Consider the following 12,199-nt stretch of genomic DNA (forward strand, 5'->3'; position numbering starts at 1 on the left):
TTTCATCCCACAGTCCAAAAGATATGCTGGTTAGATGCATTGACCAAGCTAAATTCCCCCTCAGTGTACCCAAACAGGCGCTGGAGTGTGGTGACTAGGGGATTTTCACAGTTACTTCACTGCAGTGTTAATATCAGCCTACTTGTGACACTACTAAATAAACTAATCTTTAAATTTTTCTCTGTGAACTGCACCACCTCGGTGGAGAGGAAAGTTGCAAGGCAGTTGCTAGAATGGCAAGTGGGCAGTAGGGGTTGCACAGAGGGGCTGTTGTGTGAGTTATATCAGGGTGTCCTTGCTATAGAGGCATTGTACAGAGGGGCTGCTGTGCGGGTAATACGCGGTTTGCCTTGCTGTAGAGGGATTGTACAGAGAGGCTGCTGTGTGGGTAATATCTGGATATCGTTATTAAGGAGGGGTTGTACAGAAGGCTGCTGTGTGGGTGATACCTGGATGTCATTGTTATAGAGAATTGTACAGAGGGGCTGCTATGTGGATGATACCTGGATTTCTTGCTATAGAGGGATTGTACAGAGGGGCTGCTGTGTGAGTTGGTGATACCTGGGTGTCCTTACTATAGAGGGATTATATTAGAGGGTTAAGGTTGGCTATAGTCCTTGTCGCCTACTAATCTAGAGCCCCAGGGTGATGGTCCATACAGTGTCACTGGATGTGGCATTGTGAGCTGTATACACTGTGGCTCCAACACTCTGTATACTGCCAGTGACAGCACAAACTGCAGCAATCCCAGACCCGAAGGTATCACCTGCAGATACCTGTGTGAGTGATACCTGGATGTCCTTGCTATAGAAGGATTGTACAGAGGGGCTGCTGTGTAGGTGATACCTGCAGGTCTGGGAGAGGCTTCCAGGAATTGGGGAGGGGTGTGGGAACTACAATTCCCAGAGAGCTCTGTGAGTGTTCACACCTGCGTGGAAGGACTGGCCGGGGGGAGGGAGGGAGGGAGGTGTTGGTCGCTCTGGCAACAGGAGGGCCGAGCTGTCAATCAAGGGCACGTGAGGGGGTGTGGGTCTTTGTTGTGGGTGGTGCGGGGAGAAAGGGGGATGATGTAATGTGGAAGCAGGGAATTTAAAGGGAGAGGCGGAGAAGCGGATTGCTGCAGTTTGCGCTCTCACTGGCAGTATACAGAGTGTTGGAGCCGCAGTGCATACAGCTCACAATGCCACATCCAGTGACACTGTATGGACCGTCACCCTGGGGCTTTAGATTAGTAGGCGGCAAGGACTATAGCCAACCCTTAACCATCTCGCGGGTAAGCAACCAGTCCCTCCAACAAAAAAGAAGAGGAAATACCCTGGGAACTTTTCTCTTTCTCTCTCTCGTTTCACTGGAGGCTTGTTAACTCGTGTCGTTTTCATTTCGTACTTTTTATTAGTGCAAGAAATCTGACTTGCAGGAGTGTCAAAGTTGCTTAATTTTTTGGCGATGCACGTTAGTTACCAATATCTCTTCAGTTTTATAAAGAACATTTTGACGGTGTGAAATGGGAAAATTATTTACCCCCTCTTCGCTACAATTATTGCCCAACTTTTGTTCTTCTGGAATCACAATAAAAGCAGTATTGTTATCCAGTGGGAACTCCTGGCTTGGTCAATTTTTTTCTAATGGGTTTGCCCGTCCTGTCTTCCGTCTTCCTTTTATAATCTGAGTTCATTTTTTTTGGGGGGGGGGGGGGGGGGGTGCTGGTAATATATACGTTTCATTAAACAATCACACCAAGAACTGTCTTAAGGGCATAACGGACTGTCTGTTTACTTCAGCGTAAGTGATTATTCTAACTGTAAGACTCCAGTACATCAATGGGTTTACATTCAGCGATTGTGCTGCAGTGAAAATGAGGTGTTTCCTGAACGGTTTAATGCGTTAATAGACGAATAAACACACAGAAACATTGGCTAGGACGTTTCAGAGTCTGCAGTTGCTGCTAGAGAAGGCTGATGGTAACTTGAGCCGGGAGGGAAGCAATGACTTGAAGATCACAGAGGGAGAAATCTCTCTAAATTAGAAACATTTTTGAAATAATTTTATCGATAGGTTAACCACTGGCGTGTTATCGTGCAGTGCATATCACTGAGTTATAAATCACAGCTTCTGGATTTTATGGTGTATTCCCTTTTGTGTTGCATGTTAAAATCAGTTGATTGAAATTTATTTTATGGGTAAAAGTTTTTAATGATGCATTTTGATCTGGTTCCACTTTAACTGAGGGCAGTTTGCCAGTTGGGAGATTTCCTGTATACAATCGGTGCAACAAAATCATTAAAAATCCTAAAGTTTATAAATGTGTTGTATCCAGCACGTGAGGAAATTGTTCAAATTAAATTTGTTGTGTGACTTTTTTTAAGTTGATCTGGCATTAAGTTAAGCTGTACAGTACCTGATATTCAGGCCAGTCCAGAGTGAAACCCCAAGGCCAGTTAAAACAAAATACAAATTTAGATATCTTAAACTTAGTGGTGAAGAAATGTACTCTTTTATATGACCTAGCTTAATATAACAGAGCAAAATTGACCACATTGTTTAAAACAAACCTTTGTTCTATTTAATATAATTATTTGCAAGTAGTTTGATAGCTACATGTGTGACCATGGTTCTAAAGTTTTCATTCAATTCCCTCATCAGCCCCACAACATGAATGACATGTTTGATTTAACAATTTTGTGTCTACTGTACATGAAGTTTTAACAACTTGCAGCCAGTGGATTGACACAAAGGGAGATTTGTTATTCTTTTAAAGTGGATGTTGTCTGGAAGGAGCTTGTAGCTGTATTTATAAAATGAAGGCAGCTGCCTTATTTCCCAAAGCAGGAATGATGGTACTCATTCCTGGACCATGGCCGCAATCCATGGCCCGTGCACCACATGCTCATGCTGCAGGAAGTCAGAGATTTTGGCGACAAACCAAATCTCTGTTCACTGCAACGGGATGGGAAAATCTCACTGATGTGAGTGGATGGATAATTCAGACCCATTAGACTTAGAGGTAGGCCATTCAGCTCATTGGCACTTCTTTGCCATTCGTGACTAATCCGATCTGATAGTCCTCAACTCCACTGTCCTGCTTTATCCACACAACCCTTGATTTGTCTTACTGATTAAAAATTTATCTATTTTGTTCTTGAACATATCATATCCTATAACACGCTGTTTTTCTTTAACTAGGATTTTGAACTGTAAAGCTGTGGGTGGCACAGTGGTTCGCACTGCTACCTCACAGCGCCAGGGACTTGGGTTCAATTCTGGTCTTGGGTCACTGCCTGAGTGGAGTTCTCCCCATGTCTGCATGGGTTTCCTCTGGGTGCTCCAGTTTCCTCCTACAGTCCAAAAATGTATGGGTTGATTTAATTGGCCATGCTAAATTGCCCCTTAGTGTCAGGGTAATTACATGTGCTAACAGGAGTAGGGCCTGGGTGGGATTGTTATTGGTGCAAGCTTGATGGGCCAAATGGCCTCCTTCTGCACTGTAGGGATTCTGTGATAAATCAAGTGTGAGAAGGAGCCAATTCGGCCCACCCAGCCAGCACCAATGACAATCCCATCCATATCATTATAAACTTGGGAATAATGGGAAACAAGAAACTATTACTTTCCTTTTCACAGCACCTTCTTAAATGCAGGCAAAGTCCCAGGACAAAGGATCTGGCATTAAGAATTGTGACTACAAACTTGGAAGTAGGTTTAGGGGGAAATTCTAGTCTTGAGGACCTAGACAGCTGAACGCATTTCTACAAATGCTAAGATGAAAGGTTGCAGTAGAGACTAGTATTAGGAGGAACCACTGGCTACCAGTGTAGATTGGTGTGCATTGAGGTGATTGTGGAACCTGGTATAGGTTAAAGTGCAAACACCAGAGATTTGGACAAGGTGTTGGAAGGAAGGTCAGCCAGAAGAACTTTGGTGCAATTTAAAACAAAATTTCAATTTTAAGTTGTTTAAATTTAACAACTGATGAAAAAACATGAGTCTAGAGGTGGCAATGGCATGACAGAAGGTTCAAACAGCTGATGGGTTGTTTGGGTTTGGGGAGTAGGAAGGGGTTTGGGATGTCATTGGTTGTCTTCATGTTAGAGGATACATGCTTAGAAATTCAACTGAGATGTCATATAAGATGTTGAAGTTGTGAAGGCAACTAAGCTGAGACGGACAGTCGCTGGGGAAAAAGAACTGCAGTTGGGAGATTTGGGTACAGATTTTGGTGGGAGGGTTTGTTCCAATGATGTTGATGTCTTTCAGTTTATTAAAGTTTAAATTATGGATAACATCAGGCAGCATTGTGGCACAGTGGTTAGCACTGCTGCCTCACAGCACCAAGGACCCAACTTCAATTCTGGCCTTGGATGATTGCGTGGCTTTGCTCTGGTTTCCTCCCACAGTCCAAAGATATGTGGGTTAGGTTGATTGGCCATGCAATTTGCCCCTTTAGTGTTAGGGGAACTAACAAGGTAAATATGAGGTTGTGGGGATAAGACCTGGGTGGAATTGTTGGTGCAGTCTTGATGGGCTGAATGGCCTCCTCCCACACTGTGGTGATTCTATAATTCTACAAGCTGCTTCTTGTCCATGTCATGCTGTATACTTAAGATTTTGGCATAGTAGTTGCCTTCAGCTAAAATTTGCTTGTTTGTACTGAGCAAAAGCTGCCTGTCAAGCAGTACATTTAAGAACATAAGAACATAAGAAATAGGAGCAGGAGTAGGCCATCTGGCCCTTCGAGCCTGCCCCGCCATTCAATAAGATCAGTGGCTCAGTTCCACTTTCCGGCCCTCTCCCCATGACCCTTAATCCCCTCTCTTATCAAAAACCCATCAACCCGCTTCTTGAAAATATTTAGCGAGGCAGCCTCCACCACTTCAATGGGTAGAGAATTCCAGAGATTCACTACCCTTTGAGTGAAGAAGTTCCTCCTCAACTCCGTTCTAAAATGCCCCCCCTTTATCTTGAGGCTGTGCCCCCTAGTCCTACTGTCTTTTTTCAGTGGGAAGAGTCTCTCCACCTCTATTCTATCCATCCCATTCATCATCTTATACGTCTCAATGAGATCTCCCCTCATTCTTCTAAACTCCAACGAGTACAAGCCTAGGTTATTCAGCCTCTCCTCATAGTTCAACCCCCTCAACTCCGGTATCAGCCTAGTAAACCTCCTCTGCACTCCCTCCAAGGCCAAAATATCTTTGCGCAGGTGCGGCGCCCAAAACTGCACACAGTACTCCAGCTGCGGCCTCACCAATGCCCTATACAGCTGCAGCAAGACCTCCCTACTTTTATATTCAATCCCCTTCGCTATGAAGGCCAGCATCCCATTTGCCTTCCTGACCACCTGCAAGCTGGGTTTTTGCGACTCATGCACAAGGACCCCGAGATCCCTCTGCACCGTCGCCTGCTGCAGTTTTTCGCCCCGTAAGTAATAGTCCTTCCTACCATTCTTCCTACCAAAGTGGACCAACTCACACTTGCCAACATTAAATTCCATTTGCCATTTCCTGGCCCATTCACCCAGCCTATCTAGATCCTTCTGCAGACTCTCCACACCCTCCGCACAATTTGCCGTTCCCCCAATCTTGGTGTCATCCGCAAATTTCGACACCCTACACTCGGTTCCCTCCTCCAGATCATCTATATAAACGGTAAAAAGCTGAGGCCCCAGCACCGACCCCTGGGGCACTCCACTAGTCACCATCCGCCAATCCGAATAGCACCCGTTGACCCCCACTCTCTGCCTCCTATTTGACAACCAATCCTCTATCCACGCTAACACCCTACCCCCAACTCCAAGTCCCCTGACCTTCTGCAATAACCTCTTGTGAGGTACCTTGTCAAACGCCTTCTGAAAATCCAGAAAGACCACATCCACCGGCTCTCCTCTATCGACCGCCCTAGACACATCCTCATAGAACTCCAGTAAATTTGTCAGACACGACTTGATAATCCTTGATAATCCAGATCTGCTATGGGGAAACTGTTTACATTTTCCAGATAACTTGGAGCACAGGTAGAATTTGGATGTTGAAACAAAATATGAAGTTCAGATTATCCTGTGATTGGAGTGGGGATCAAAGTTGGGTCAGTTAAACTGAATGTGCCATTTTCCATTATGATAATAGATGAATTCCAGTTCCACTGTCGTAAATAAGACTAATTCAGATATCATTTTGGTGTCATTATCAATGAGCAGCAGACAATTAACACTTTCTCAGCAGAACATTTACTTTCTGTCCATTATGGCACACAAAAGGGTATTTTTATGCCTTGGTGCTTTTCTGTTTAAGAATCACAGTGATTATCCTGTGGCATTTTTTTTGAAGCTGTACATGTGCTGTCAGACCACACTTGGAGTTACTGCGGTCAGCTGCAAGGCTACAAAAGGGATGTACAAGCATTGAAGACATTTCGAAATGAAGAGCAGGAATGACTCCATGTGTAATGGATGGCCTCCAAGGATAGGTTGAAATGAGCTCAATCTCTAATTTGGAGCAAAAATAAAGTTAAGCAAGGGAGTTGGTAATATAAGTGGTGAAGTAGCTGAGTTACGAAATAATATGATAAAGAGCTGTGTTTAAATTTAGTGAAAGTATTTTGGATTAGATGGTAGAATACCACACATGAAGAATGTCTCTGATAATTTAGTAAACACTAAGAAGACATTTTGTTATTTCAACGTTGTTAGATATCCAGCTGAGAGGGTAGAAAAGAGGGCTGATTTTTTTTATAGACGGGGGGGGGGAAGGAGGAGGGTCAGATAGCTGGAGTGTGGTGCAGAATGATGCCAACAAGCAGGGGTTTAATCCCCTTACCAACTGTGAGTTCATGGAGGTCTGTCTTCATGTGGAGCAGTTCCCCTTGTGCCATGTAACCAATTGTTTCTTTCCAATAGAGATTCCTTTGGTCCTTCTGTTGATTGATTACAACTAATTACCAACATTAACTATAACAGGCTAACTGGCCTTGTCTCCTCTGACTTAAGTTTTTATTTATTAATGCCACAAGTAAAGCTTAGATTAACACTACAGTGAAGGGGAATTTCACAGTAACTTCATTGCAACATTAATATAAGCCTTACTTGTGATGAGTAAATAATTTTTAAAAGCTTTACTTGTAAGTTATTGTGAAAATCCTCTCATCACCACAATCTGATGCCTGTTTGGGTACACTGAGGGAGAATTTAGCTTGCCAATTCACTGAATCAGCATGTCTTCTGGACTTTAGGAGGAAACTGGAGCACTTGGAGGAAACCCACACAGACATGGGGAGAGCATACAGACTCAGCATAGACAGTGACCTAAGCTGGGAATCGAACCCAGGTCCCTGGCTTTGTGAGGTAGCAATGCTCACCATTGTGTCACCCAACTTCCAAATCCTTCCACTACATAGGTCAGTTTCACTCAGTCGATCTGAAATATTCAAAATCAAGACTAGTCAGTCAACGTGGCTTTGTCAAGGGCAGGTCATTTCTGACAAATTTAATTGACTTCTTTAACAAGGTGACACAGGCAATGGATGAGAGTAATGCCATGGATGTTGTATATACTTGGGCTTTCAGAAAGCATTTGATACAATGTCAAATAGCAGGTTAGTTAGCAAATTAGAAATATTTGTGATTGGTCCTTGGCAGCATGGATTAGAAGTTGGCTAATAGAATAGGAGAGGATAGTTATAGATGGGCATTCCTCAGACTGGAGAAGAGTTGAAAGTGGTGATCCCCAGGGATTAGTGTTGGGACCCTTGCTTTTTCTGATTTTATACAAATGATTTATAGGTGGGTGTTGAGGGCCGAATCTCTAAATTTACAGCTGGCACTAAGCTCAGGGGAATAGTGAATTGTGAAGATGACATTGAATGAATTCGTAAGGCGATGGAAAATGGCGCTGGCTGGGTAGCTCTTTTGGGAGCTGCTGCAGACACATTGGGCTGAATGGCCTCCTCCTGTGCTGTAAGAGTCTGATGGTAGACTATAACAAATAGTCACTCCATAATAAACTAGAGGATTTTCATTGTAACTTCACCAGGCAGATGAATTTCAATGCAGTAAAATGTGAGGTAATGCATTTTTGTAGAATCATGGGGACAACAATACAAGCTCAATGGTACAATTTTGAGGGGAGTACAGGAGCAGCAGGACCTTGGGGTTCAAGTGCACAGATCTCTGAAGATGACCAGGTGAGTTGAAACCGTTCTTGAGAAGAAGGCTTTCAGGATCTTAGTGATCCTGTGTAGACCTCTACAAATCATTGGGCAGGCCACATTTTGGAATATGTTCAATTTTGGGCATCTTGAAAGAGTGATACCAGGAATAAACAAATTTAGGTACAAGGAAAAATTCAAGAAATTGGCCCTATTCTCCTTGGAGCAGAGAAGATTCAGAGGTGACTTTGTTGAGGTGTTCAAAATTATGAACAATTTTGACAGGGTAAATAAGAATATTCTCTTTCCACGAGTTGGTCCATTAGTGACGCAGGGTCACAGTTTCAAGAAGGTCAGCAAAAGAGCTCGGAGTGAAATGAGGAGAAAGCTCTTCATCCCAGAGTTGAATGCGCTGACTGAGAGAGCAGTGGAGATGGGTTCCATAGGAGGTTTGAAGAGAGCTGGATGCATATTTGAAAGGGATGAATTCGTAGGGCGATGGAGAATGGGGCTGAATGGGTAGCTCTTTTGGGAGTTGCTGCAAACACGTTGAGCTGAATGGCCTCCTCTGTGTGCTATAAGAGTCTGATAATAGAATATAATAAATACTCTTAAACTCCAATAAAATGTCTACATGAATTTTTTAAAGTTGAATTGAAATAGTCAATATTGTGATTAGTATTTCTCGCTCTTGATAATGCTTATCACTTGACAAACATACAGGGTTGCAAGCATGTGCTTAATCTTGCACTAATATACCAAGGTCAGCTATTAATGTGTATTTTTGCTTTAAAATGTTCTGTGTTATAGTCTGATGTACTTCCCTTGTGGATACATTTGATTTGCTTTTCAAGAAACTATTAAAGCAGACTAACCTGAATCACAATTACTGCACTATGTGTATACTCAATAACAGGTCAAAGATCTAATGGAAAACAGTGGCAGAATAAATTCTTATAATTAGATTTATGCATTTGAACTGGGACCAGCCAGAACTTGCTGTCCATTTAAGTAAGCTTTGGACTTGACATTCAAGGGCCAGAATTCCACATATTTAGTTATTTGGCTACTTTGTCTATGATATGTGTAGAACAGTCTTCAGTCTTCAGTGCTCCTTGCTAAACAAATCTACAAATTGATCTTTTTGTGACCAAGTCATACTGATTGATATCTTGTCAAACTTTAAGCTCCACAAGCAATAAGTAGGAGTTGTCCTGTTTCTATTTCTCAGCATTTTGAGCTGGGTAGAGACTTGTCATGTACGTGGGAAATTTGTCACGGAGAACGTTGAAGTATAGCTGTCATGGAAAGGTCAAAGTAGGTTTACTGTACTTCAAATTGTCTTGGTGTGAAAACTACCTTTGAGTAACTTCGGAACAGACCCCGTGCTGCCACCTGCAGGCCAATAGGCATTGGCACTGGATGGTCATCCAATTGACCATGACATTGTCCAAATCCCCCTTCTTTTGACTTGGGTTATATAAGGAGATTAGAATCATGCTAATATAACACTTCTGAACTTTAATTGTTTGGAATGAACTATATTAATTGACAATAATAATGTGAACCTAGAATAGAAACAGTCATTATGTTCCTTTCTTCCATGCTTGTATGAGAAGAAATAAAACTCCAATTTCTTTAAATTAGAAAGGTTGATAACCTTGTATTCTAAACTATAAGCCAAGCTTTTTAAAGAATCTACTGTAATTGAAGACATTTTAAATTACAAAGACTCCAGAACAGCTTCTTCCCTGCTGCCATCAGACTTTTGAATAGACCTACCTCATTAAATTGATCTTTCTCTACATCCTAGCCTCGACTGTAACTCTACACTCTGCACTCTCTCTCCTTTTTTTGTTTTCTATGTATGTTATGCTTTATCTATTTAGTACATAGACAATACTTTTCACTACTAATACATATGACAATAATAAATTTTTAAAAATGTGGTGAAAATTTGCACAAGTTACTGGAGAGGGTAATGTTGTAGTTGCATATCTGACTGTCAAGGACTGAATCTAAAAAAAAAGGTGCATTATGCGTCCATGAGCACTCTGCTGCTTTGACCTGGTCACCCACACCAAGACATTTGCTTCATTGCTGTGCTCATTGGAATTGTTTTTTTTTCCATACTTGCCTATCTGACTATAGCCAATTAATCTCCAATTATTGTTACTTTTTACACCTCTGCTTTCTTGTTTCCATGCTCCCTTTGGGTGAAATTATTTGTAGGCATGGAGTCACTCTGCTGATGATGATGATATCCAGCTCTATTTTGTTATTCTGCTGCCTCAATGTCACATTGCCTTCAGTGCTATCTAGCCACAGGTGTTCAGTAATTTGCTCCAGCTTAACATTGGCTTCTTTTAAAGTCTGTTGCCAATTCCTTCTGCCACTTTCTATCTTGCCCCCACGTCTGTCTCAGAGCTGAACTGTTTGCTTCTTTCTATCTTTTTTTAATCCTGCATTCCAGTTCCAGCATGTATTCTCTGCACCACAAAGGCCTCCAAACGTATACCCCATCACCACCATATTTTGTTCTCTGCCTCTGATCACTCGTGGATCTCTTCAAACCACGAGTAGCAGATGACTGGCTCTATAAAAATCAGTTTCCTCTGTACAGTGACTGACCAGCTTAAACCATGAAAGCACACGTAAAACAAATTCAGACAGGGACTCCTTAGATTGATATTTTCTCACTTGAATGCCCATGTACAGAAAAAGTGAAATTTAAAACGCTTGGCATTCCTACACTGAAAATTGCCCACAAAATTCTTCTAGTGGATAATTCTACAGAACTTGCCCATGTCTTTCTCAGTCTCTGGAAATATTGTCTTAGGCTAGAGTTGCTTCTGGAACTACCATTTATTTCTAGTTCTGCATTCAAAGAGCCACTATTATGCAAACCCTGACATTGGGTGTTGGTTATTGTAGCTGAACCTAATCGTACTTTATTCAGTCTACTTTCAAATTTCCAGCAAAGTTCACGAAATCCTGACTTAATGCACTCCCCCCACGTCAGTAGTTATAGTCTACTACAATCCTGAAATTAGCCAAATCATTAACTGAGGATTAAACTTCAAGTACGTAGTTTGTGCAAGTACGTACCCACACTGCATGGTACTGTTTTAATTATTTCCAGTGCACTAAGACTACCATATCTAAAACATAAACACATTTATAAAAAGAAAACTTGAATCTAGAATTAAATTTTAGACAGAAAAATAATCACTGACATTATGTCCATTAAATTTAGTACACATTAAATTTTAATAGCCAGGTTAGAGCAATTTTATTTACTAGTGATTTCTGCAGTATCATTTGGTTTAAAAAAAACTTAAACTTGACAAATCATCCTCTTATCCAAAAAAATCATGCCTCTAGGAGAACTGATCAATAAATACATTTTTTTTGTTCCAAACCTTTTGCATATTAATGTTTACCGTCAATACTCCAGCCAGATAATCAGGTAGAATTTCTGCATCAATCTGCTACCTAGCAACCTGTAATGGAAGTCCAAATTATTAGGAGCTGGTGCCTTTTGGAGAATAGAATAAGAAAATGTCAGTGAACAGGTAAAGAATGGAGGGGTTTGAATTCCAGAATTCATCAGTTGGGTTCATAAAGCTGGATCTTAATGTAAATTCTGGCAACATGAACAATCAGTCTTGGTTGGAAACACCTCTACCTCTACTCCTCTCATTCAGTCTTCCAGTATTGTCAGTCAATTCTTAATCTTCATGACTTAAGTAGCACAAAATGACCTTTCTGCTGCCATTGCTCTATTCAGAAAAGCATTCAATGGAAAATGTTGCAAATTCGGGTCAGGCAGCATCTATGGAGAAAGAATTGCTAGAGAACAGCAGCTTGCACTGATACCCTGTTATAATGAAGTCCACATCTTAGAGAGGTGGCAGAGCATTGATCTTTTTTTTTGAAAGGATACTTGTATTGTCAAGTACTAGCTCCAATTCTGCAATGAGTATAATCTGCAAATTAACATGCACTTTTGTAAAACCTGCAGGAGGTTTGAGGCAATGCTGCCATTTTTGTGAGATTG

General features: G+C 41.6%; 1 protein-coding gene across 1 annotated transcript in view; it reads left to right on the forward strand.

The window, feature by feature from the left end:
* Positions 1 to 1,102: 1,102 nt before the first annotated feature.
* LOC145351772 (PDZ and LIM domain protein 4-like) overlaps positions 1,103 to 12,199 on the forward strand; it is an 85,445-nt gene continuing 74,348 nt past the window's right edge. Inside the window, exon 1 of the mRNA XM_080201397.1 lies at positions 1,103 to 1,273. Within this exon, the coding sequence (XP_080057523.1) occupies positions 1,181 to 1,273 (93 nt within the window). The 5' untranslated portion in view covers positions 1,103 to 1,180. The remainder of the gene's footprint in view (positions 1,274 to 12,199) is intronic.

This window comes from Carcharhinus amblyrhynchos, chromosome 13 (genome assembly GCF_965287045.1).
Source record: "Carcharhinus amblyrhynchos chromosome 13, sCarAmb.v2.hapA, whole genome shotgun sequence".
Classification (NCBI taxonomy): Eukaryota; Metazoa; Chordata; class Chondrichthyes; order Carcharhiniformes; family Carcharhinidae; genus Carcharhinus; species Carcharhinus amblyrhynchos.